The sequence below is a fragment of the Orbicella franksi genome, chromosome 9 (assembly GCF_964199315.1).
Source record: "Orbicella franksi chromosome 9, jaOrbFran1.1, whole genome shotgun sequence".
Taxonomy (NCBI): domain Eukaryota; kingdom Metazoa; phylum Cnidaria; class Anthozoa; order Scleractinia; family Merulinidae; genus Orbicella; species Orbicella franksi.
Genome location: NC_138153.1, coordinates 13,897,192 through 13,924,716, shown reverse-complemented (window position 1 = coordinate 13,924,716; position 27,525 = coordinate 13,897,192). Strand labels below are relative to the sequence as shown.

The 27,525-nt window shown below is 38.8% G+C and overlaps 1 protein-coding gene across 1 annotated transcript in view; it reads right to left on the bottom strand.

The window, feature by feature from the left end:
- LOC145496402 (uncharacterized) overlaps positions 1–27,431 on the bottom strand; it is a 42,602-nt gene extending 15,171 nt beyond the window's left edge. The window contains exons 1-21 of the mRNA XM_081476039.1: positions 26,279–27,431; positions 25,959–26,104; positions 25,759–25,857; positions 21,794–21,866; positions 20,631–20,722; positions 19,561–19,704; positions 18,297–18,431; positions 17,284–17,353; positions 15,931–16,063; positions 15,533–15,642; positions 14,035–14,141; positions 12,291–12,366; positions 11,558–11,629; positions 6,962–10,795; positions 5,713–6,030; positions 4,566–5,156; positions 3,852–3,922; positions 3,389–3,752; positions 2,886–3,030; positions 2,450–2,573; positions 737–833 (exon numbers count right to left, since the gene is read on the bottom strand). Of these exons, the coding sequence (XP_081332165.1) occupies positions 737–833; positions 2,450–2,573; positions 2,886–3,030; positions 3,389–3,752; positions 3,852–3,922; positions 4,566–5,156; positions 5,713–6,030; positions 6,962–10,795; positions 11,558–11,629; positions 12,291–12,366; positions 14,035–14,141; positions 15,533–15,642; positions 15,931–16,063; positions 17,284–17,353; positions 18,297–18,431; positions 19,561–19,704; positions 20,631–20,722; positions 21,794–21,866; positions 25,759–25,857; positions 25,959–26,104; positions 26,279–26,495 (7,018 nt within the window). The 5' untranslated portion in view covers positions 26,496–27,431. The remainder of the gene's footprint in view (positions 1–736; positions 834–2,449; positions 2,574–2,885; positions 3,031–3,388; positions 3,753–3,851; positions 3,923–4,565; positions 5,157–5,712; positions 6,031–6,961; positions 10,796–11,557; positions 11,630–12,290; positions 12,367–14,034; positions 14,142–15,532; positions 15,643–15,930; positions 16,064–17,283; positions 17,354–18,296; positions 18,432–19,560; positions 19,705–20,630; positions 20,723–21,793; positions 21,867–25,758; positions 25,858–25,958; positions 26,105–26,278) is intronic.
- Between the last annotated feature and the right edge of the window lie 94 nt (positions 27,432–27,525).

The following is a 27,525-nucleotide window of genomic DNA, read 5'->3' as shown; positions in this document are numbered from 1 at the left end:
TCATATTGAATTATTTTCAACTTTTTTAGATGAAAGGCGTCAAAGCCAAATGTACTTAATACACAAATTGCGTCTTTCGTACAATTTTCAGAGACGACTACTATCCATCCGGGTATTTTCCCCTGACAAGCACTATGGGCAGATGGTGTTAACTATGTTTAAATGTTTCTTATTAGCAGTTACCGGCAGAAAAACACACTAGGAAAATTTGAACATCAGTTTCACTCAAGACAGATACTTCGATGTTGTAATGTCTCATGGAGCTTTACTGATAATAAATAGAGTGGAACCCCGTTATCCAGTCACCAACGGACCTAAAATAAGAAAATGACTGGCTGAGCTTTTTGATTGGGCCAGAATAAAATGGCTGTAATAACGAGGTGGTCGTATTAACAGAGTGGCCGTAAGGTGGGGTTCCACTGTAATATTTTCCACTAGCAAAGGATTGTTTAGCAACAATAAGTACTCTTAACCAAGGATACAAACACATCAGTGTCAACTGCTCACAGTGTGCCACCATCTCCAACAAAAACGCATTCACAAAACTTCATACACAATAACAATTGCCATGTTAGTTAGGGAACAATTAAATAGCTGAAGCTTGTAAGCTGACAGAAAGGAAAAGCACATGTCATAAACAAAAAACAGAGAAATGAGTTGGCAGTTTATGTTGTGAGAGCAGCACTGCAGAGAGCTGACTAAGATGTATCTCTAGCCAAGTTAATACAACACCTGCCTTCTCCGCCTGCTGATGGCACCTGACTATGTTTGCTTTCTTCGCGAGTCTTCCAAGGATATCTGGTTTCTCGGTTTGTTGAGCGGTGCTTGACTTCCTGCAGGAAAAATATTAATAAAGAAATGTGCGATATCATTTAAGCAATAGAGCACTTTCTCCGTGTTTACATAGCCTCATCTAAAACAGGAGGGGGATCGGAGAATTTGAGACAGTTATCATCATCAACAACAACTTTAGATACCCTCGACATGCAGGCCAAGATGCAGTAGAGGGTTTGCATAAACTTTGAGAATTCTTCTAACTCCCCAGGATGAGGCTATGTAACCACGGGAAAACTACTCTATTGCTTTTATAAAGTATTTCTCAAGAATACACGCGAATCTTAAATGTCACAACCGTGTTTACATCCTCTCATCTAAACACAAGCATCTCGGCTATTTTAAGAACGCATTTTGCAAGCACTATTGGTAGCTGGGAATTCTGTCAGGCCTTAGATTTTTTTTCCCTTGTCTCGTGCACGTGCAAGGAAAAAAAATTCTCTTTATCATTCGCTCAAAATTTACCATCTTTCATGATTTACTTTCGATGTTGTTTACTGTGACAGCACCAATACGTGGATAGTCATATACTATTCACAGTTAGGAAATAGCCTAAAGAAAATATGCACCCTGATTGGTTAAAAATCGCGTTTGTATAACTCAACAGAAACACCGAACTAGCATGAGCTGTTGACGTAATGTTGATGCGAGCAAAGAGAAACAATTCACATTTTGATGATCAAAGTAAAGACACTGTTTTCTTTTTTCATTATTGTGTTATCTAAAGGAAATAGAGAACATGTTGAAGTTCTCCGTGTTTCTAGTATAAATCTACTAGCGTTCTATCACGAATGCCGTTCTCTGATTGGCTTTGCTACTCACAATCTATTGTGATAGCTAGTGAGTAGGGTAGTAGTGTACCCTTGTTAACAAAATAGTGGCCACTTCATGGCGTTTTCGAAGTGTCTGTGAAGAGGATTTAGATAAAGTTTTGAATGACTAGCAGATTTATACAAAACAATTAGATTATTCGCTCTCGATTTCTTTGCGTGTAGTTGACTCGGGCTGTGCCCTAGTCAACTAGCACGCGATAGAAATCTCGAGCTCATAATCTAATTGTTTAATAGAAACATTCATGAAAATTTGGGAGAAGTCGAAAAAGAGCTGCGGAAACACTTGCCTCTCGGATCGTGTTCCCACAGCACTTCTCGTTCTCCCAAACTACCACTCATGTTTCTTTAACTCGATACAAACAAGGAACATGTTTACTTTTTGATGTGAAGTTTATATGAAATAATTCATATGAACTGCGGTTGTAGATGAAAGTGAAGAGTGATGATCGCACTAAATTTTCCAATATAAGCAATTGGAAAGAAGAAGCCTGAAAAAATCAGGGCTTCAACGGGATTCGAACCCGTGACCTCCGCGATACCGGTGCGATGCTCGCACCGGTATCGCGGAGGTCACGGGTTCGTATCCCGTTGAAGACCTGATTTTTTCAGGCTTCTTCTTTCCAATTGCTTATATTGGAAAATTTACCGCGATGATCATTCTTCACTTTCATGTTTACTTTTTCTTAAAAAAGTGATGAACATTGATCAAAAGTTGATTGAAATGATCTTGATGAGGCATACCCAACATATGGTTGTATGACAATAATAAAAAATTATTCTACCTTCTGAATTCCTCTGGACTGCGCATGGCCACTGCTCCTATATAGCTTTTCCTGTGGTTGCAAATGATCTCTTACCCCATGTCCATACTCGAACACTTCAGACTGAGGAAACTCTTGAGTGTACCTTTGAGGGAACAAAAAACGGGGTGAGGCAGTACTTGAGAAAATTAAAGGAGCTTAGCCAAGGTATTTTGAGATGTTTTAGCCCTGGACAAAATTACCTTTAAATTGAAGGGAACCTGAAAATGATAGTTCACTAAGATGGAAAAACACCAAAGAGCTAATAATAACCCACTAAGGAAAAAGGATGGGTAAGAATGGAGAAGATTGAGACGGATTAGGAATGACAAAGTTGTAGAGTCAGACTATTGAAAAATTTAGGCTAAACTTCTCAAGACGCGCAAACTGTGATGTAGCTCTTTTAAAATTAACATACCTTGTAATGTCCTCCTCACTCTCTTGTGAGGAACGTGAGAGATAGTGACCAACACTGTCATCTAGCAGAAAGGGGTCTTTCTCCACTCTTTGACTCACCAAGTCACGTTCTTCAGAGGTCGTAGTTTGGCAGAAGAAGCCTTCAGCTAAAGATAATACCAAAAAAAAAGATCAAAGATGAACATACTGTATTTCCTCAAATAAACTCCCATGGAGTTAGTTACAAAATATCCTAGTCAAGCAGTTATTGAACTTTTTTCGGGGGGGGGGGGGAAGGGGGGCTCATTTAGTGGGGGGTGGGGTGATTTAGAAGGTAATTTTTATTTTATCAACTATACATTTATTTCTGCCAAACATTTGGACTAAAAGCAAAGTTGTGATATCTGTTAATTTGGCTAGCTTTGTTCAAATCACATTGTCCCTTTTTTGCAAATGTACATTTGTAGTTCTGCATGGAGTATTCCTATTTTAAGACTACTAAATCAGAATTAGACGTAAACTAACCTGGCCAAGATGACTGCCCAATAAATGGTTCGTCCTCATAGAATTTTACTTCTCCCAGGGGATATCGCACTTGACTTGGTTCAATATCAACAGGACACTCTTCCAGATGAGATGAATGAGTTAGTGGGGCCAAGATTTCTTTACCAGACACCTGGTGCTCTTCAACAACAGCAGAGCCACTCACAGTTGGTTCGTTTGTTTTAAGTGGTGCAGCCCAGAATCCCAGGCTTGGATGAGTGAAGTCCATGGCTGGAATTGCCGTCTCTGGGGTGGGTGGGGTGGCTGGACTTTCGTCGTCTGAACTGAGTCTCCCTGGACTGATGTCTTCGAGGTCACTGTACTCCACGTCAGCTAATGGATTTCTCTTTGTTTTTGATGAAAAAATGGGTTTAATCTAAATCAGTTTCTATTAATTTTTTCTATTTATTCAAGCAATTTTTCTATTTCGTTTTGCAGTACTCACTTCTTCAATTTTTTGTGTTTCACGTAAGATTGCTTCTTCTTCTTTCACTTGCATTTCTTGAGATTTAGTGTCTAAAGAAAGGAAAATAATGCTCACATTATTAAATTGCACAGTGGAATTTCTCCACTTGTGCCATGTACTTGAGCTATGCTCCACATTTCCGTTTACGTTGCACGGCTTTTTCAAAATATATCAACATCAACCCAACCCCAAATATACAACATATCATTTGGACAAGACTGATTTCTGTTCTCCAATAACCAAATCAACAAAACAGAAGTGTCTTTTAACTCTGACCGAAATGGGTTTATACCCATAAATAGCACTATTTATAATGTAGCTGAGCAATGTGATTAGCGACAACAACATTGCAGACCATGTGTGCATCAATGAAAATAGTGTCAAAATATTGCTCCAGGGGTAATCAATCACAGAACATTCCTAATAAGATCTTTTCACAACCATTTTGGTGCCAAAAGAAACAAAAATAAAAAATACCAAAAGAGGGAGCAAACACATACATTATACACACGTGTAAAGGAAGAAGCTAATATTAGTTTTCTGGGCAGTTGAACAAGTAAACTAATAAAGCAATCAAATTTTATTATTTTCGGGTAGGTTGTTGTCATTCTTTCTTTGAATATCTTAAGAAGTATAACAATTTTCCACCCCCCTTGTCCGCAAAAAAGATAATCAACCACAAACTTTGCTGACCTCGTAAAATGGTAATCTGCAGGGATCCACCTTTAACACCACTAACAATGCGGCGTGAAGGGGTGTCAGATTTTGCCACACTGGACTCAGATGTCCGTCTAGCCCTTTCACCTTTCCTTGAACTGCTCACAGTTTCGCGTCGATCAGGAGATTTCCTGCGGCTGCTTCTCCTATGTGTATTCCTTTTACTTCTTTTTGATGAGGAGGAATATTTGTTAGCATCAGTGTCTTCACTGGTACTGTCCCATCTTTTCCTCTTCTGCGACTGAACAGTTATGTGCCTTTTGCGCATGTCATGCTTCTTTGTCGTAGAGCTTGAGCTATCTGCCTCATTATGTACAACTTCAGCCTTTGGTTTGGACACTTCCTTGGGAAGTAGCTCTGGAGCAGCCTCAGATACTGTACTGTCAGCAGTATCCACGGGAGCAGTCTCCGATACTGGTACATTTCTGTCAAGAGTACCCACAGGAGCTGCCTCTAATACTGGTACAGTGCTGTGAACAGTATCTATGGGAGCTGCCTCTGATTCTGGTACAGAAGTATCCACTGCGTTAGATGACCACAGCTGTTCTATATCCACAGAGCCAAACCCTGGAGGAACAAAAGGGGAAAAAAAACAGAATGAAGCTCTGGTTAATATTATCAACCCTTTGAAACCTAATTCAGTGTGATTCTACCTTTTAAGTACAGTGTGGATGAAACTTTAATGCAGGCTGGTTCGAATGAATGCTCTAGAGCGGTACTTCCAGCTTCTTGTTGTACAAGGTTCTCTGGATAGAATCCTAGTATATGATAGTTCAAACAGAACATTCACGAAGTACTAGCTTTCATGTGCTGTTTTCTGTTGTTGTTGTTTTTAAATGTTTGCACCAAAAAGGCAACTGATCAAAATCAAATCAAAATCAAATCAAAATCAAACTTTTATTAGAACTGAAGTTTATATGTCTCACCACAATAGCAACACACTTTTACCTGATTTGTGTCAAAACACTACTTTGGTTTCCATTTATTAATGCCTCTATTAGGTGAAGTCAAGGATAGCCCACATTAATGAAGTCTATCAGAAAGTTACTTTTATAATAGTAGATAATTCCACAGGATGGATGCCTATCACTGCAGACTTAAATCCAATGTAAAGGCTACTTACCAGGAAGGTCTCTTTCAGGTGTCCCTTCATCTGACACATCACTGATGTCTTCAAATTCACTGTCCCTAGGTAACATTTCTTGTTGTTTCTCATGAGAGGGCAGTTGACTTGGAAGTTCCTCTTGAGGTTGCCCATTTTCATGTTCTACATTTGAACCCAAGGCTGCAGACTCTTCACAGTCTCCTTCCTTGTCCTTGTCATGGATTCTATCGAGCTCGAGAAGCTGGACAACACGCAATCCACTATCCAAATGGACTGCCTGTTCACCTGCAGTGCTCTCCTCTCCACTGAATAACAATTTTTCCTCCTCTGCAATACCTTGAAGTAAAGTAAATCAGAAGTCAAAATAAACAAGATCGTAAATCTATTCTGTGACAGCCTTCCAGCATTAATTTTATTCTTACAAGCTAGGTAAGTCTAACATTACCAACTAAAATGTTTGTAAAGTAGAAAGGACACTTGAACCATAAACACTTGAAATGTTTTGTACATACAATTGAAACCCACTATTTCAAACTCTCAGGGAAATCAAAAATAATTCAAAATAGCAGGAGTTTGAAATAGCTTATAGTTTATTAAAGAACAAATCCATGGGAAATTGTTTCGAGTTCAAAACAGGAGGTAATTCAAAATTCAAAATCAACTGTTATCCTTAACTGAATAAAATTTTCTCTCTTCTTAAATTCCAGCAAAAATGTGTCCTGCAGAAGAGGGCAAACCAGAAAGAATCACCACAGCAAGACACCGGTGCCCAAATCATCTTTCTTCAGGCAGGGACTGTGACCATCAGTAACCTTGTCAAACTAATTGATTATTCTTTTTATTATCATTACATGATTGAGAAAAATACTTCATTGTGATTGGCTGAGAGCAGGCCAATTTATTGTTTGTATTTAATTTGCACAGCAACACAAAATAATACTTATATGTTTATCACTTTCTCAGTCGCAAAATGAATGACTAATTGTATGAAATCTTAAATAATTTAAGATTTACGATATTTGTAATAAGTATTTTAAAATTATTTCAAATTGCACTGACCTAAGCTTAAGCAATTATCGCTCATAGTGTAAATCCCTGATTGTGCTGGCAGTCATTATCACCTATACTAATTAACTGCCCAATGAACACTTGAAAGTTTGCAAATGTAACAAAACATTGTTCTGCCTAGTACATGCATTACAGCACCCTCTAGCTGGCTGGTTTCTCTCTCTGCCTCCATAACTCTCTAACTTCATTCTGTCCCCACCTTCATCATCAGCATTGAGATCCTCCTCCATTGCGCAGGGATCTGGATTGTCAGGATCATCTAAGTCCTCAACCTCTTCCTGGTCAGCTGAATCTGTTTCAGATCTCGTCTGTTGGGCATTTTGTCTGAGAATGTCATAAATTTTACTTCTGGCTTTGAATCCCTTGCGTTCTGCCTCAGTTTGATAAGTCATTGTGGGCAGACAGTCGATGTCAACAACCTCTGCAATGTTGCCACTGCCTGAAACATCAATGTGCTCCTCACCAAAGTTGCTGGAGAGCTCTGGTGTAAATTGAGAACTGGAATCTTTAAATTCATTGGCAGCCATTTCACTAGGCTCCTCAACTTCAATGCATACTTTACTTGAAACACTATCAGCAACATCACTTCCTTGCAAACTTTTACTTCTTTGTTCTGTCGAATCATCCCTGTTGGACTCTCCTGGTTGTCCTTCCGGAATCTGATTTTCTTTATCGGCAGATGAATCAGAAGCTAATTCACATTTACTTGATGGTTTCAGTGGCTCTTGGGGCAGGGTCTGATCAAAACTCAGTGTCTCTGAATCTTGGACTTTTACCTCATCTGTGTCTCTACTAAGCTGCTTTGCACTACCAACAACAGATTCCTCAACAGCTTCACTTTTACTCTCTTTATCTGTGCTGGCTGTTGCTTTCTTGTCATTGCTGGTGGCTGTTACCACCTTGTCCTCCTTTGTAGTATCAACATCAGTCACTTCTACCTTGCTTACAGCAACTTCTCTCTGCTTCTCTAACTGAGCATTTGACTTTTCTTTGCCATCCCCCTTCTGAACAGACACATTGCTTTTAGGACCTTCTGAGCCAGCATCGTTGGAATTTTCCTTGTTCTGTTCTCGGTTTTCATTCTGTGCTTTTTCAACACTGGGGTCTTTATTTTTCTTAGACAATGATGGAGATGTTTGTTGTAACTCCTTTGAATGTTTCTGGGCTGGTGAGTGAGAGGGCATACGACCCACATGACCCGCTGTTTTTCCACTATGCACAGCTGGTGGCTTTAAAGGAGCGAGCCAGTATCCAATAGGAGGTGGATGTTGATAAGTAAGGTGTGGCTGGAATTGAGGTGGCACAGGCACTGCACCAAACATGGGACGTACTGATGTTATTTGTGCTGTTCTTACAGGTGGCACAGGTGGTGTATGAAATCTTGGAACTCTAATTGGCACAAATCCTCCCCCTTGTGGCTGTCGAACAGGAATCTCACCCGGTGACCTTTGAAAGGGTGTAGTTTGTGGAGGACCTCCTAACTGTTGTGGGAAAACATGAAGCGGTCTCCCAGGTGTTGGGGGGAGAACCGGCCGTGGGAGGCCTGGTCTTGTGGGCCACCGCAGCACTTCAGTTGGTGGTACTGGAGGATGAGCCGCACTGGTTGGAAATACAAATCCCTGACTGTGTGGAAGAGCACCTGTCCACTGTTGACCAGGAAATGTTGTAGGAAATTGTCCAGCAGATGAGGATGCAGGACTGGGCAATGCATCTATACTGCTTTTTCTTTGGACACTCACAGGATGTGTAGATGGTGGGGGTAGATATGATGGACCACCAGCAAAGGCCCCTATGGTAGGTGGTACAGAAGCGGCTGGAGAGACAGAACTTGCTGGAACAGCAGAATGTGGCACAAAAGAGGAGGCATCTTGAAAGGAAGGATTGCAAGACAAAGATCCACCAGATGGTGCAGAGGATACTGTAGGACTTTTTAATGAAGGTGGGGCACCAGGCAGAGATGGAGTGGTAACACTTGAAGATGCAGTTGGCAATGGAGGAACAAATGGCATGGGATGAACTGGTTGCTGGCCTAGAGGGGGAGGTCTTGGCGGTGGTAAAATTGTGCTCCTATATGGACCTTCAGGAAGAGGTGGACTAAATGGAAAGGATGAAGACACTGGTGCTGAATATGACTGTGCAGAATGCACCAGGGTTGTCGGAGTTGCAGTAGGTGGTACTGGCATTTGGTATCGCCCTTTTGAGGATACTACAGTTATAGGGCTAACTGATTCTGGCAAACTTGGTGTGGTAGACTGGGGACTTATATCCATGGACACTGGTGAATCAATCAACTTTCTGTCTCTCTCCAAATCACCTTTTTGTTCATCCTCTGCTGCATTGGTCTGCTTTGCCAGAGCACCTTCAGAGGAGTTCCTACTGTTACCACGTGACTGTGCATCAACATCTTTAGAGTCTTTGCTCCTTAGAATCAACTTCACCTTGGGTGCTTTGGACATCAAAACAGAAGTTGGTGGGCTTTTCAAACTCTCTGGAGACAAAATTTTGGGAAAAGGAGCCTCTAACAATTCTGGCACTGTGGTCTCCACAACTGGCTTTGTTGGTTCTTGGCCAGTAGAAGAATCATTTGGGTTTTTGGGTTCCTTCACATTGGAATTTTTTTGTGGTTTCTTTTCAGATCTTTGTCTGTGAGGCTGCCTAACTCCTTTAGCTTTTTCACCATGCTTTGCCAGTTCTTCTCTGGATAACGGTGTTGGCGCTACTCCTTTGACAGTTGACATGTTATCAAGTACTGGATTGACATTATTACTGATTTTAATTCTCTTCACATTATCCTCTACTGCAGTAACATTTGTGTTACTTCTCTTGACAGGCTTGTCATCTCTTGTGCATACTTCAGTGTCCAACTTACCATCAGTGTTTGCATCCATCACAATCATTTCAGTTTCTGGCAACTCTGATTTACTTTTCTTTGCCCCTTGCTGCTTCATCACTTCCAGAGCTCTCCTTGTGCCATCGTCAAGTGCTACTTTATAGGTTGATTCTTCCGTTTTTTGTACATTTATTTTGTCTAACAGCTCCCTTATGGATTTATCGTCTACTTGATATTTCATTTGTAGAGTAGATGGTGTTGTTGATGTCATTACTGGTGCAATGGAGGTAGATTCCAGTTTGACACCCTGTGCTTGCAAAGCTTCTTCTGCATTGTATGGAGTACTATGACTAACTTGTGGCATATTTGGTGATTTTAGCCCTGTGTTTAGTTGCTCATCAAGAGAACGCCTTATCTTTAACCGCGGATCTTCTCTGTGTTCTTCTTTTCGTATTATTACAGGTGTGACAGATGGTTTGGCATCTTTCTTGATAACATTGTCCTCTTTCACCTGCCTTGCTATTATATCACTGTGCTCTCCTACAAACAATCTGTGCTGCTCTGCATTTCCAGCAAGTCTTGCATGCCCATCTTGTTGCCCAGAAATCACTTTGTGTTCTTCTGTGCTAACACTAAATCTTGCATCCCCATCTTGCCTTCCAGAAATCACCCTGTACTCTTTGGCACTAACACTGGATTTTGCACTTGCATCTTGCTGTCCAGAAATCACTCTATATTGCTCTGTGCTACCACTAGATCTTACATGCACAGCTTGAAAAGGAATGTTAAGTGGTGTTTCTGCCATGGGTACTCTTGGCTTTGGAACATGTGCTACAGAGGATGACAAGTGAGCCATTTTCAAAACATTACCACTGCTAGCTACTGCCTTTTGCAAATCTGCTTCTGTACCTCCTAAAGGATGTGGCCTGCTGAGCCAATTTTCAACTGCACTCTTCCACTGCACTGCTTGCTCGTTTGATTGCAAAGCAAATTCAGGAACATCCCGAGGATCCTTGCTACTAGAAGCTGACGCAACTGCTGGCCTTGCAGAATCCAGACTAAGCCTTCTATGTTCAGTAGGCTTCTCCTTGACTTCAACCTGATGACTTAACTGTCTTTTCAGTTCCTTTTGAATTTTGTTTACATCTCGCGAGTCTTTCTCCCTTACTGAACCACTTGTTACTGCCTTATTGATTTCACTACCTTAAAAACAAAATGGACACCAACCAAATTAAGAGCCAAAATAGCTATATTCAACAAAACTTGTTGCTTTTACGCTTGATCACACATAGTATAATAAACTGAGCATGATGTTAGAAATTAAAAAAATTCAATCTTCTATCAGGCGAGGGTTTTCTTTGTGGTCCCATTATCTTCATGTTCAAGGCAGAATACTGATTTTTCTCTCTCTGTAGAGTAAGCAGTTACTGCTATTCCAGCTTTCTCTGCACCAAATCAATAGGCCACATTCGTATTCTCGATATTGGACTGTGACTAGCTTGCAATAAAGGCACATGTGGGGGAATATCATTGAAAAGAGACTAAAGTCATTTACATTTGAATAGACTCTCACATTAGTCTCAGTTGCAAGCTAGTTCCGGTCCAAAGCTGAGAATATGAAAATGGTCTATTTGTACAAGTCATACAACAAGACACAGAGCACCATCTGGTGACATGTTCCCAGAAAGCAGGCATGGCAAGCAATACTTACCAACTTGAGTACAAATTGTATATTCTTTGGTACAAGTTTTAAGCACTGATCTAAAGGGTAATGACAAATTTTGGTTTCCAAGCCTGAAAGCCCCAAAATTTGACTTACCCAAATCAAAGGGACTGGAAAAACAATACACACAAGAAAATACATATTTTTACCGCACGATTCTATATTTTTCTATGGCAAGCTGCCCAACAACATTTTTTCTCCCAAAAAAGGAACAGGAAATGACTTTTGGATCAAACCCTCACCTTTGTTACTTTTCTGGTTCTTCACATAGAGGAGAACATGAAGTGTTGCAGGTGAATCTACTGCAGTGATTCCTGCATAACAAAATTAATGTTATAGCTCTTATTGTATGTTGACAACTGCCTCGCAAAGTGGAGGATGAGTACTGAAGACATCCAGGAGCTTCCACTATTGCCAACTAGCTCCTAGACAGAGACCACTCCCATAGCTGGGACATCTTGGCAACCCAGCAATGAGCCCCCACACAGAAGGGACAAAACAGGCAACCCGTCACACTGATAAAACAGTGGAAAGAGAGGGAGGGATAGGAGAGGGGAAACAGCCTCTGGGAAGAGTCTCCATACTTAGGAAAATGCTGACTAAAGCAAAACTGCTACAATGCCCTATGGTCCAAGAACACATGGAATCCTGGCACATGTGCATACCTAAATTCTACTGGTAAGACTTGCGCTCTTTGTTGTTAACTCTGTTAAATTGCATTTACTCAATGTAACTAAGGCTGATCTACTAATACTAACCCTACATTAATAAGGAAATTTTATCACAAAAGGAATACTAGCAGTGACACATAAACATGCAAGTCAGTTGGAGAAACACAACCACCGTCATTACAGTCAAGATTAATGTTCAGAAGCAGGCAGATCAGGAGTAGGGAGAATTTGTACATTGGCATCAAACCTTCAAGTAAAACCTTCACTGGATTGCATAAGAATCACTTATAAACTATCTACTCACCCAGGTCCAATGTGATTTGAGAGGTAGGAATTAGAAATATCACTCTGTTTGCATCGGGACATTTCACAATTCCAGCCTAAAACACAATAGACCAGAAAAAGAAATTAAGACGAAATCTGATAGGAAATCAAACAATTTCAGATTTTTAAGGGACAAAACCTTGTACCAGAATAATTTAAAGTATATTACTGTTCTTTTAGCATTTTCCAAAACCTGAAGATATAAATACTTGCTTGAAGTAACACCAAAAAGAATTTTGCAGGGGAACTTGAGAAAATAAATTTCACAGCTCAGAGAAATTGTGCAAACACAGGTAAAATTTTATCATCAGTTTTATTTCACCAGTACTTGAATGTGTTTTACATGAATTTCAAAATTTTTTTTTGACATTTGGTATTAGAGAGATTAAGCATGACATTACGTCAAACGGCAAACGGCAAAAATGAAACTTTTGCCGTCTGTCTTCAGCTGTCTGTACAGTAGAGTGAAAATATTTGTATTTGCGGTGAATAGTAGAAGACATTTTTCTATTTCTGTGTGATTTATTTAAGGATTACAGGAAAAGAATAAAAAATCAGAGGTAATTTTTGCCGTTTGCCATCTGCCATAAACGTCATGCTTAAACTCTCTATTGCTAGCAATGATTTCTTTTGAGAATATATTTAAAACCGTTGCACAGAAATTTGTAATACAATGTAAATAAACTCAGTATAAAGTTTTTGTCCATTTGTTACACGTCCTTCTGGTAGATTCTTTGTTAAGTAACTACTGACAAAAGCTTGTAGAGATAAAAATTTCAAACTTCTCCCAACCAGAGTCACATACATTGCATTATATGGACTTGCATTCTGAGTAACGTCTATCACTTATTGGTTCACAATGTGTATTTAGAAAATATGCACGCTGATTGGTCAAAAATCATTGCTATTTCTTAAGGTCATTCCACTGAAATAGCACCTGCACTGAGATTTTTGTGAAACTTTGCCAATTGATTGTTTATATCATAGGAACTTAAATTTCGAAATAAAAATGAGGGGGCCCTATTTTCATTTAGGAGCAACAGCACCTTGTTTAGACCCAAAAAATCCTTATAAGCACCATGATTGTAGTCACGATTGCTTGCTAAATTCATCTTTCCGACGACTGTTTTTTGTTCTACGCTGAGAATTGGTCCATATTTATTTTACACAGAGAAATTTATTACTCAGTTCAAAACAACAGAAAAAATGATAGGTCACCATACTTGTTTGCGAGAAAATGATGATTTACCTCTATGGCGAGGTCCAGCCATAAAGAAAAATCTGCCATTTTTTAATGTGCATGCTAATCGTGTGAAATTATGGACAGTAGGGATGTGCAATGCAATAATGGGGAATTACCTTAAATTGAATCTTATATTTTACCATCATATACATCAACACAAGACATAACCCTCATGTTTCAGTAGTTGGAGAATAATGATATGGTTCCTCTGATATCAAAATATAGGTAGCAAACCTATCATTTTGAGTAATAATTACTGAATTTCCTTTCAAATGTCATGTTTTCTTGTTTTATCCTCAATAACTAAACCACTGAGCTTAAAATATTGAGCAGTTGCAATTGGTAACCCCAGAGTAATTTCTCTGGACGTCTATACAATTTCATTTTTATAATCTTTTCCAGTTCTGCTAAACTTGTCTTAAGATTTCCATGCTTTTCCAGATTTCCAAATCTCCATACAAACCCTGAAAATATTACTTACCCATTTTTTTTCTTGGAAAAACTTGACAAGTTTTTGAATTTTTCCATGATCATCCTCAACTGGAAGTAAATCACAGTGCCAGTAGCTAGTACCACCTACCAAGGATGCTGGAAAATGAAAACAAAAGCAACATTTTCTATGAGATGACAATCATTATTTAGTTTTGCTTAGATCACTTTTTTGCTGACAAAATGTAAGAGTAGTGCGGGTAATGTGTATGAAAATGGAACAGCCAAAACACAGAAAAAAATCTTTTACAATTTTCTGTTGAATTACTACTGTTATCAAATAGAAGTGTATGGCCTGAAATGAATGATTATAGTGATTATACTGCAGCATATTTTTCACTTTCAAATCAGTTAAAAACAAGCCCCAAGTGACTCTTGATCTTGTGCCAAATTCTCCTTTTTGTATAAAGATGCAGAAACTAATTTGCTAGGAGAATCTTGCAGTCTATCAGAAGTAACTTAGGGTCTTTTTCCATGCAACTCTTCATGTAGGTACATACATTTCTGTGGGATGTTGTTCCCAGTACAGTAGTAAAACTACTTCCACTATTATAAACAATTATTTTTTTCACTTTTGTAGGAAGCTCCCTGGCAGGGGTTTCATTAATGTTTTCAGCAGGAGGACAACTGGTTTTCACAGGTGGGCAAAAGTATTTGAACTGAATTTCTTTATAATACAAAAAACTTTCAATTAGATGGTCAAACCAGGCAGACATAATTGTCCCCACAGCCGTTCAATTTTCCTTAAACTTTATGGACAAAACTAAGCAGTTTGTTCAACTGGCTATTGCTTAGTTTTAAATTTTAACTTTTACACCCAAGTCAAGGAAAATAAATGGGTCTTGTAAGAGCTACATGTACATTATGAGTGTGGTTGTAAGGTAAAAAAGCTAAAATCTGCATACAAGCCAAGTGGCCCATACAGCCAGAGCTTATCCCATGACTAGGAGCATTTCTACCCCCGCCTGGATGAGATGCCAGTCCATTATTATTATTATGATTTATTATTAGTGTGCTCCTCTCCAGATTGAGCGGTCCGGGTTCGAGCCCTGGCAGGGGACATTGTGTTGTGTTCTTGGGCAAGACACTTAAATCTCACAGTGCCTCTCTCTGCCCAGGTGTATAAATGGGTACCAGCGAACTTAATGCTGGGGGTAACCCTGTGATGGACTAGCATCCCATCCAGGGGGGAGTAAAAATACTCCTAGTTGCTTCATGCTACAGAAACCCGGATAAGCTCTGGCCTGATGGGCCATTTATACACCTAGGTGAAGAGAGGCACTGTGAGAGTAAAATGTCTTGCCCAAGAACACAACACAATGTCCCCGGCCAGGGCTCGAACCCGGACCGCTCAATCCGGAGACTAGCGCACTAACCATGAGGCCACTGCACCTCCCACTATGAGTGTGGAGGTGAGGTGTACAAAGATGAAGTCTCTTTAGAACGCCCAGTCACAAGTAGAACTGTATAGCAAAATATCACAGGGTTACCTTGACAAACTTTTGTAACTGATGGAGGACCAGAATGAAACAGAGGGAAAGTCAATAACGATCTCAGCTGCTGGAAGGATATTTTTTCTTTCATCACAATCTTTTCACCACTGAAAGGCAAAAATAAAAAACAATTTTGTAAAGAAAAAAGTTAAAGCTCAAAAAGAAAGACTGCAAAGCACATCTAACTGCAGAGCAGTTCTGTTAAGGGAGGCAGGGTTATTTCAAGCACAGAGAGGATGATGACAATGACACTTCGCAGTTGCGAACAGAGAACAAACGTTAGGACAATTTGGATAATGAATATCAATGCCCACTGACACCGATGCTTAACTTTCATGTCAGTAAAATTGAAACCCTAAATTGAAACCCTAAATTTAATTAGCAAGTTAACTTACATTTCAAAGGGAGGCTTGATTTTCTGTGCAGAATGGCAAACAAGTTGAGCTTCAGCCAAGATTCTGTCCTTGTTAGCCACCAAACCCATCCAAATGACATGGCTGTTTCTTCCTCGCCTCTTCTCTGGGATTCCTGACAACAACAGATTGATTAGGTTAAACTGTTAAGTTCACCACGACCAATTTTACACAGTCAAACCCCTATTAAGTGGTCACCCTCAGGGAAACGGGAGGTGGCCACTTAATAGGTGTTGGCTGCTTAATAGAGGTTGTTGTACGTTGAATATTTTTCACCATCAGGTCATTTTCTTGGTGAACATGGCGTCACTTCAAGACAATCATGATAAACCCGTACTTGAATGTTTTTATCACTCCTCAGCTTCTATTTTGAACTCTTACCTGCCATCTCTTTTTCCAAAACAAAGTGAACTTAAGTGTATTAAATTTTGAATGGCCATTTAAAAGGGGTGAAGACAATAGAAAAACCCTCATCGGGACAACCAAATATTAATTGGTATAGGTAAACAATCAAATAAACACAAGTGCATTCAATGAGTTACACTATGAATGATATTAACTTGTTAATAATACACATGAAAAAATTACTCGATTCTGATTGGCTAAGAGCAGTGCAGTTCAAATGTAACACCAGTGCAAAAAGTGTAACATCAGTGCAAAAAGTGTAACACCAATGTAAATTACACATCGAAATTCTGGAGTATGATTGACTGACAGACAATAGGAAATTTTCTAAGAAAATGATATCGCATAAAATGATGATGAAAATTTTGTGCTGAAACTTTGAAAAAAGTTTTCTCAAATGAGAAAACATGGCCTCAAGAAAGATCTTCCGGCACTTCCTCCGTGCGAATTTTTTCATGTTTATATTATTAATAAGTAATCATACGGTTTTTCTCGTTCAATTTGGAGTTAATTTGCACTTGTGAGTTTTTCAAAAAGCTGAAATTACACTCGCCGAAGCGGCTCGTGCAATTTCAGCTTTTTGAAAAACTTACTCATGCAAATTAATTCCAAATTGAACTCGAAACTGTATGATTACCTATACAAATTCTCTCACAATTGAACGAGTACTTAGGCAAGTGCAATTTGAAAGAATTCTCAAACATTACGATTATTGTGAATCCTTAATTGCTCCAGCTTTCATGCGATAACTCATTTATCAAATGATGGAGAAAATTATAAACACCTGCACATTATTTAAAATTAATGATAAATTGGCCTCCTCTTGGCCCACAATGAAGTAGCGTCAAAGTAATTTTCTCAATAATATAACAGATCCAGAAACCCAATAAGTGAGAACCACACATGAAAGAACATGAACAAGGAACTTACTTGTTTCATGTCTCAACGTAGATGATACTGGAGATAAAAATCCATTGTTGTCAGTAGCTGGCAGCTCCTCCTTGAAAGAAAAATCCAATCAAAAATCACAGACAGTATAGAGCAGTTTTCAATTGAGTATCTGAGTAAATGGGCAATTACTTTGGTTTTGGTTTTACTATGGTTTGAGATTGGCTGAGCAGGCTAATTGGTAAGTAATTGGTTTAGTCTTGGTTTCATGGCACTCAATTGAAAACCGCTCTACAAAATGTGAACAACAGTATCCCCATTTCACTGACACTGCAACCATTTTGAATTTCATTGTTTCAAATAGCTATTATGGGATGCCCAGGGGGCAAATTAAAAGTATCTTCCCCCTAAGCATCACATAAGAGCTATTTGACACAATGGAATCCAAAATGGCCGCTGTATCACTAAAAGGGTCTATAACTGATGGACTACATGTATCTAAGGAGTGGTTATTTGCCTTCTGATTTCAAGTTGAATTAAAATTTAGAAGTGCTGGTTTCTGTGGAGGGAGGAAAACTGGAGATCCCGAAGAAAAATACTTAGAGGTGAGGACAATAAATGACAAAAGAACTAAACCATGTATTGTGTAAGATCTGGGACATGAAACTGGGCCACACTGGTGGGAAACAAACACTCATTGCTGCACAACCACTGCCCAAGCATCAAATCAAGTCAATGACTATTGACCAACTAATAATGTGGCAAGTATGTGGATGAAATGCTACAAATGTGAACTGCAGAAAAAACGTGATCTTCACAGTTCTTAAACTAAAATCTGCAAAGATTTCATTCTTTTGAGACCGAATGACATCTGAGACAATGACAGCCAGGTGTTAAGTTACGCTCGAAAAAACCTGTGTTTTCCCTAAATTACTCTTCACAACTTACGCAAGTGTTATTTCACAGATAGTAGGCAGCTCAGATATCATAGTAGCTGATTTTTTTTAGCTGGTGCCTGGCACTTAATGAGAATCCTGGGAACATTGACAACTCACCTGCAAAACAGAAGGCTCTTGAGGAGGAGCAGATGAATCTACCATGGTAAAGGTAAGGAGAGCATACGGGAGACACTGCCTGGGCCTTTTCACGTGAAGGTCATCGCCCTCTTCAGCATATTCATAGAAATAATACTGAAAAAAAAAAAATGACAACTTGATAAGTGACATTTTTCGTCTTCTTCCTTTATTGAATGTCTTCTTCAAAAGGTATTATCATATTACAGTTTCTTTTTATATATAGGTGTGTAGTTATTAAACTTCTTACATGCAAAGTTTTGTACATGTTAAAATTACTTACAAGATAAATATTCCATAATTAACCAGAAATGAAGAGTTACTTATCACCACTAATTAAATTACTTGTATGCATTATTTTAATGTATGTTTGTGAATGTATGTATGTTTGTGAATGAAATTACTTACAAGGTAGTTCCATATAACTAAAAGTAGAGAATTAATTATTGCCACTTAAAGACAATTCTTCATAGGATTTCCATTTATTATGGAGAGAGATAATTCTATTAGATTTGAAACTTGATAAGTCACCTGCTATGTAAGGGAGCTTCACTTTAGGATGATCTGATTTTGATTTTTTAAAAACCTTTTTTAGTTTGAGCATTTCTCAGTTGTTATTTTAATTGGTTGGGTTTTTTTTAATTAACTAGTATATCTTTATTTTCTAGCCTTTTTTATCAATTTTTAATCAATTTGTGAACAGTAGTTTATGAAGGCCACCCTAATTAACATAATGTTAGCTTTTTTGGTGTTACACTCCTTAAACAGGGCTCACGGAAAGTGCCACTCGGTTCTTTTGGGACAAGTGGATTTTCCTGTGGAGCAGGTAACTTTTTGCATCCACTTGCGCAACAGACAAAGGTGCAGAAAAGTCATTTGCCAATCAAGTCACAAAAAGGGAAACAAAAATAAGCATGCGCTTGCCCTGGGCAAACGAAAATTGAGAGTTACTTGTCTGAAGGGCAAGTTCAAATTCAAATTGTTCTCGTGCTCCATTTAAATATTGTTATTAATTATCTGGATCAGGATCAGTGATCTAAGATCACAGCAATCATGACACATCAAAGGAACTAATGAATCCACTCTGGTCACAGATTTGTCAGCTCTTCTGATGCACCATGATCCAAGTGAGCTTGGATCATTGATCCTGATGCAGACTGCCCAAAGAAACACACCCTAAAAACTCTATATACAAAATTCAATGTACATCAACAAAAGAAAACAGTACAAGCAACAACTTACTGACCTGTGAATATTCAAACACTAGGCTAAGCGGACTGTTGGCTGGAAGACTCTGGATGGAGCGTGACACATGACAGTTAAAGTTTGGTGACGGCTCAAGTAGATCTGTTACAGCTCCACTCCTTTCTGTGACTGGTTTCACTTTACCCTGTAGAGAGAAGGGGGTAAATAGTAAATATATACACCTTATTCGATGGTTTAACATACAATGCATCCAAATATTTTGTGAGTTGCCCGGTATTTTTCCAAGTGCTAAAGTAGGAAAATAAAAATATCAGCAATGAGTAAATTGCCCACAGGTATGACAAGTCAAACCATCAAATAAGGTTTTTTTTTTTGTTCCAATATTATGTCATTTTCTAGTATTCCAGCTTCTAGTTTTGAAAATACATCCTGTGTCATCCAAAAATCATGCCAATTGCATAACACACGTGCGAATGATGAAAAAAATCTGACTCTACAGTACAATAAGGGCTAATATTTTGCACAAAATTTCCTGACTTAATGGTTAATGGTGTAATAGTGCAATAATAAATTTTGAACATGGCATCTTGCACTATACAGTGGAAACCCATTAATCTGGCCACCAAAGGCCCACAAAAATAAGGTCATATTAGCAAGTTAAGTGCATTAAAAGGGATTCTTTGTATAAGGAAATGAGTCACTGACCCTTTTTTTCAGGCCATACTCACACCGCCATCTTAATTTTTACAATTGTAACCATGGATGTAATAAATTATATATTCAGAGGTTTCATTAACTTTTTGAGCAGAAGGGCAACTGGTTTTCACGGGCGACAAAACTATTTGAACTGAACTTCTTTATAAGAAAAAACTCAATGCAAGATGGTTAAACCGGGCGGGTAAAACCTTCCTCACAGTCAGTCAATTTGCCCGATGCCTGGCCCTTAATGAAACCCTGGTATATTTGAATTTATTTATTTGAATTTATAAAATAAGATACAGACTCAAGTTGCACAAGATACAAGCTGATCTAGGGACATTGTCTCCACAATTTGTGAAACCCTTGTGTACTTCAATGTTCTCTTAAAAACAGTGACAGTTGTATACAGACCTTGATGACTTTGAAAACAATCAAATATCCTGGTACACCCGGAAGTAGAGGTTTCTTGGATATCACATCAGCATGGCGGCAAAGATATACTCCTGATTGAGTAAACAAGGATGTTATTAAAACCTCTCCAAAACTAGAACCATAGCTCAAACTAAACTCAAGGGTGAGGTTTTGTCGACAACCATGCTATCAAGGTCAAATGAAAAGCACTCTACATTTGGTAGAATTGTATGACATGAGAAAGATGAATTGATCAGAGAGTGACCGGACCCTACAGGGCAGGAAAAAACTTAGGTCCGATTGCCTGGGGCAAGTAAAGTTGCTATTGGGCAAGTGGAAATAGAAGTTCAGTGCAAGCAAAATTAACCTCAGTAGTTTTGCGAGTCTGAATGAAAATGTCAGCTTGATAAATGATAATTTCCCACCAGACGCTATTTCAAACCTTAAGACTGCAAGATTAGTTAACCATTGAGTTGAAAGCATGAATAAGTTAGGAATCCAAGCATACTTTGTTCACATTTGTCCTCTGATTGCCATACCGGCTGCCATATCAGCCAGTAGCATTTTAGTGGCCGCAAGTGAAACTGAAATTTACTAGCCCACTGGGCAAGTGGATTTCAATTTCTTTTCCTACCCTGCCTACTGAGAAAAAGATATTCTAGGTAGCTTGTTTTTATGGCAGGGTTGTCACTAAGCACCGGCTGCCGGCAAAATTTGCCAGCTGAGAAGGTGGTGATTGCCAGCTGGATTTTGGTGGGCGATCACTCGGTAAAGGACAACGTACAGTTTTTAGGTTACAAACGTACAATCATTCGATATCTGAACCATATCCAACCGTCTAAATGAAAAGTTTGGAATCACTTCCTGACTACCTTGAGTATCGGTGCCACTATAATGAGTAATGTAATTGAAATAATTCTTGTTTGGAGCACTTGTTTAGGGTGTTCTCTTTCTGAGTACTGTGTCCACCACCATGTAAACACGGATCTTGGTAGCCTTGCATTCAAGGCATTGCAAAAGATTCGGGATGAAAATTTTGTCTCAGATCTCTCGCAAAAAATGGTGACCAGCTCGATGAAAATCTTAGCCATGAGACTATTTTCTTAGCTACTAACCTGTTTTGACTGATAAACATGTTTCCCATATTCAGTTTTACCACTTACCCATTGAGGGATCTCCCAAACATGATATTGATGACGAACCAACCTCAAGTCCCACCTCACAAATTTTCTTGGCCTGTATACAGAAAGGCAGCTTAGTCTCAGTATACAAAAAAATCTCAAGGAAATTAATGATTAATATCACCATTTCTGACCCAATCCCCTACCTGGGAATGAGGAACTGGATAAGTATTACAAGCACAACATGACTCTTAAAAGTAAGAGGTGTTATATTGTGCAGTCGGCCATTGAAAATTTGAGTGCTCTATAAGACAATGTGTACAGTTTGAAATAATATTGAATTTAAATACTTAATAGTGAACTGAATGAAGGAATGACTGAATGACTGAAAACTTTATTTAAGTCTCAGTCTTAATAGCTGAGCACAAGTGCTCTACTAATTAGGGAGACTAAAATATAAAGTAAAATGTATTCACCTAAGATTTAGTAAAATTAAGAAAATATTAAAATTGAATCAAAAAAAAAAACCAATTTGTTGATAAATACTATCATAATATTATCACCTAATAGTTATTTAACAACTAACTACATAGATGAACAGCAAGAACCACACATACATCCGTCGTCCAGCAGAGAGCTAACATCAAACTTTCTAACAGTGCTTTAAGTTTAATCTTGTAAGTGACGCAAGTATTGTTAGTCAAATAAATCTGTTTTCTGGAATGCATTTGTTGTATTTCACAGATTTTAGGATTTGCTGATTCGCCTAATAGAGTCAGTAGGTTGCTGGATTTCAAAAGGAGCCTACATGCACATGTAAAGCAGGGTAATTCCACTTCCACTTCACCTCTCAATCTGTTCAGCTTGGAAACACTTTCTCACCCTTCTTACTTAAAATTTGAATGATTTATAACACACTACCAGACATGCAACCTTTTCTATGATCCTTTTGAACATCTTAACCACAACTGGACAGTTGAAACACATGCAAGGCTGCAGTTGAAAGTTGCAATGGAAGACAGCATTTTGAGGGACAATCTGACACTTGCCACCGACTAGACAGGGGTACAGCTGCCACAGGAAATACCATTTTGAGGGACAATAACAATTATAAGACTTGCCAATTTCCAGACAGGGGCATAGCTTAAAGTTGCCACGGAAGATAGCATTTTGAGGGACAAAGTGACACTTGCTACATACTGGAGAAGGGCACAGTTGCCACAGGAAATACATGTACAATTTTGAGGGACAATGTAACACTTGCCAATTTCCAAACAGATGCATAGTCTAAAGTTGCCACAGTAGATAACAAATTTGAGAGACAACGCCACACTTGATACAGACTGGACAGGGTGAAGGTGAATTTGTCACAAGAGATAACATTTTGAGAGACAATATCACACTTGCCACTTACAGGAGAGGGGTACAGTTGAACATTGCCACAGGAAATAGCATTTTGAGAGACAATGTAACACTTGTCACTGGCTGGACAGGGGCACAGGTAAGAGTTACCACCAGAGATTCTTACGCTAGATAGCACTGTAAGAGACAAGGTGACAATTGCCTCTTGCTGGATAGAGCTCAGGTAAATTTGTCACAAGAGATAACATTTTGAGAGACAATATCACAGTTGCCACTTACAGGAGAGTGGCACAGTTGAAAATTGCCACAGGAAATAGCATTTTGAGAGACAATGTAACACTTGTCACTAGCTGGACAGGGGCACAGGTAAGAGTTACCACCAGAGATTCTTATGCTAGATAGCATTTTAAGAGACAATGTGACACTTGCCTCTTGCTGGATAGAGCTCAGCCAAGTTATAGAATGTAACATTTTCAAGGGCAAAGTGACACTTGCCACTTACATGTACTTGACACGGCAAGGTTAAAAGCTGCTACAAAAGGATAAGTTTTTCATTCTTAACCAAGATAGCATTTTATTTTATACCAGCAGTGACTCATTCAAAATGATAAATCAGCTTTACATACGAAGAGCTTGCCATTTTCAGTCACTTAAGTCCTAACACCACTTTATATTTACCAATCTCTTTGTACCCAGGGCTCGAAATTAACTTTTTTGTTCGGGAGCCAGTTGGCGACGAACAGAAAAATTTTGGTCGCCAACTTATTTTATATATAACTTACACAAGAACACGATTTTATACGTTACTTTGCATTCAAGAAAAGTCACAATTGAGGAGCGCAACCAATTAGAAACAACACAAGTAACATTTAGTTATAGAGTTGCATCACATACGATGACACCGCCCACAATCAAGTTTGTGAGCATTGCACCTCAGGTCCGAAGGTAAGGGTTGTCTCCATAGTCATTTTAAATGAAGCAAAACATAAGACGTTTTAAGTCCGTGGTTTTCATTGTGAGACAAACACGGGTCATTGCGCATTTTCCCTTTGCTACTTCTTCGCAAATACCTTTCGCTGTCAACAGTTTGGTGAAATCCACCTTCCCTACATCAACAACTGATAAGGATTCAAAGTTTGGATGAACCTTTTGGCTGAATCTTCATTCCCCACACGTAAAAACTCACGTAATTCCTTGAATGGATTGGTATCTGCTGTCATTTTCACGGCAAATGAAAAGCACATGGTGTTGAAGTGCGCCTGCGATCCCAGTTTCGGAAGAAGCCGCTGAAACAATATGGCGCGTCGTGAACGCAGTATCGACATGTCAAAATACATTCAATTTTTTCGATTATCTTGTAATATTCAGACATTATTTTACTGGGGACGGAAAGGTGAGTTGTATACTAGCTACCACATCCGATTGATTTCCTTATATAAAGATTTAAAAACAAAAGTTGTGTCGTGGTTTTCTTTAGTTATCGGACAAAACGCGAGTTGTCAGCTGGTGACCAGTTCTGAAAATTTAGTTGCCAGTGCTCAATTTTTGGTCACATTGGCGACCAGTGAGTCGCAATTTCAAGCCCTGGTACCACTAATCTCTACCTTGGTCCCCTCATTTCTTTTATTTGTTTAAAGCATCTAATAATGCATTTCCTTGTGCTAAGGAAATGCCCATCTAATGTTCATTGAATTTTTGTTTTTGTTTCGGGGGGAGGGAATAGCATGATTCAATTCCTGGTACAGGTGACCATCTACAGCAAAGATATCTGTGCCATCACCTATTTTTATTACTGTGCCAACCTGAGAACTATTTACTGCTGAAACAAAGAATTCTTTTGATTCCCTGTCTGGGACTTTGAATAACAAAACCAGTGTTTGTAAACACATATCTTCCTTACAACCATCTGAAGAACAGAATTTTTTGGAACAAATTAAAATAGAAGGCATTTCTACAAAATGATTAAACTCTCAAAACATTACATGTTACTCCAAGCTTTCAGTCACAATATAAATGTTTAAGTTAAAACTCCAAATTTGTGACATAATTCGTACTTCTTTCCTTTAGCAGACAATCAACAGGCAGATGTGTGTGATATCGAATATCACAGACATGCGTTGCTCTTTTCATCATACCCACACAAAAAAAATTGTATTCCACGGTCGCGAATTGAGAATGAACACATCAAAATTGCCTATCTTATCTCCAGCAGTCGGTATATATTCCTGAATCTTAACGCCAGGCAAAAACTGGAAACGCACAATGCCATTCTTTTCCCAATAAAATCAATAATAACCAGCAAATCTCACGTTTATAACGCGTTGTCCTCGTGTATCACACTACTCCACAATTTATGTAAATCTGTAAAACACCAACAAACTTTCTGCAAAATGTTTCGCATTAGTAGGGACGGCTTATAGCTAGAGGGAAGCTTACTTTAACTTTTACCGTTCGAATTAATAAACCGAGAGAATTTCCTGGAAAAACATCGTACTTAAGAATTACTACATTGATCAAACAAACCATTTATTTCACTGCATGGGGGAAATCAGATCAAAGAACTGCACGTAAGTTGAAACACGAAAATGAAACGAGTAATCGTCGTAAAGTTATGTAGAATTCTAAAAATAAAACTAGATACAAACCTCGTCCCGGTCAACGGTGTAAAGGAACGCAAATTTATCTTCAAGTTCCCTGGCATTTCGCCCTTCGTCAGTTCGCATGTGTTGTTTTTTGTCCTGGAACTAAACAAGGCAAAAGACGAGCTAAAGTATTGCAAAGTGATGTAAAAATGACTTCATGGTTTATTTCGGTAGCAGTTAGGGTAAAACATTGAATTCTTTACCTCGCGAGAAAGCTGATCGTTGTGAACAAGCTCTAGCTTTTCGAATTTGAACGTTGCTCCAACCGCAGTGTCTCGATACGACTGTATGACATGTCGAAGTAGTTCCTTCCCCTCTCTCGCATTGAAATTGGAAACTTGAAGAAGTTCTAAAAGGCAGGGCAATTGAAAAATGAGCAGTGATTAACCGAGATAAAACAGAGTAGTTTAAGCTTAGTTTAAGTCTTAATTATGATTATTTGAACTCAACGAACACGACTTGTAAACACATGTTTGCGAAATGTACAGCCAACGTAATCAAAAAGTCACATGAAAGTTCGTACCATTTGCCTGTTTCTTTTTCCGTGGGATGACAAACCCCACTTTCTTGGATAATGCAGCCCGTGGACGCTGCTTTTCAGCATCACCTCCTTGCGAATTCAAACGTACGGCGAGCGGAGTGTCATCTTCAGAAAACTCTGAGCTTGAACCGTCTGGAGCTAAACCTACTCGATCAATGTTTTGACCCTTGTCTGATTTCAACCCCTTCGGAGCAAACATTTTCCTCAAATAATTGCACAACAGTTGACTTGTCCTTAACTTTGCTCCTCATGACTTTTATACGGTCTTGATAAACGACTTTTCGCTAGAAATCACTGCATTCCTCTTGTCCTTCTCTCCGCATCTTATGGCGTTGCAACACGACCGCGTGAGACTGATCAAGTGCTACTCTACTCAAGCGCGGGAATAAAAATTGCGCCCCCACGGGGTAGGTTGAGATGAGTCGACAGTTTCTGATTTTGCCAAAGCTACCCTGAAACCTTCTATCCTACAACTGTAAAACAATATACCTAGACCTATTTATTTAAAAAAAAATACTTAGGAAATGCTTATAAAGCGACCTAGTTATTTGCCCTGGTTTTTTAACTGCGTATCAATACTGTCCCTGCTCTACAGGGTGTTTATTGTTATGTTACTTTGTGACCAGGCCTTGTTGATAATCGGGGCCGGGAAATGGCCCATTGTCGCTTTCAAGAATACACTCGGAAATGATTGAGGAAATAAGCGAAGATTTCTCCGCTAGCTCAAGTCTTGAGGTGATTGCTGCTTTGCACGGACACTCAAAAAGACACATGATGTAAGAAAGAACTTTGAAGCGTTTCCGCCGACAAGATGCCGCAAGCCGCAACTTTACATGACAATGATGCAAGTCTCGCCTGATCATAGACTTAATAATCAAAGGCGGTATTTTTTTCTTGTGAAATGTCCTCCGCTCCTAGGAGGACCGATATGATACCATTAGTATCACATTGGAACACGATATTTTCCTTAATTGACTACAGCAAGACATAAGATTGACAATATTATTGTATCTGTTGTTTTTTTGTTTGTTTCTTTTTGTTTTTGTTTTTTTTTTTTAATGCATAATGCATATTTAAAAAAAAACACAGACACAATTTTATGTTGTTCTGTCTAGTATTTAAGCAGTAGAGTACTTTTTCCGTGTTTACATAGCCTCATCTAAACACAAGGGGGTTGGGAAAATTCAAGACTGTTGAGCAAACCCTCGAATCCATCTCAGGTTTGCATA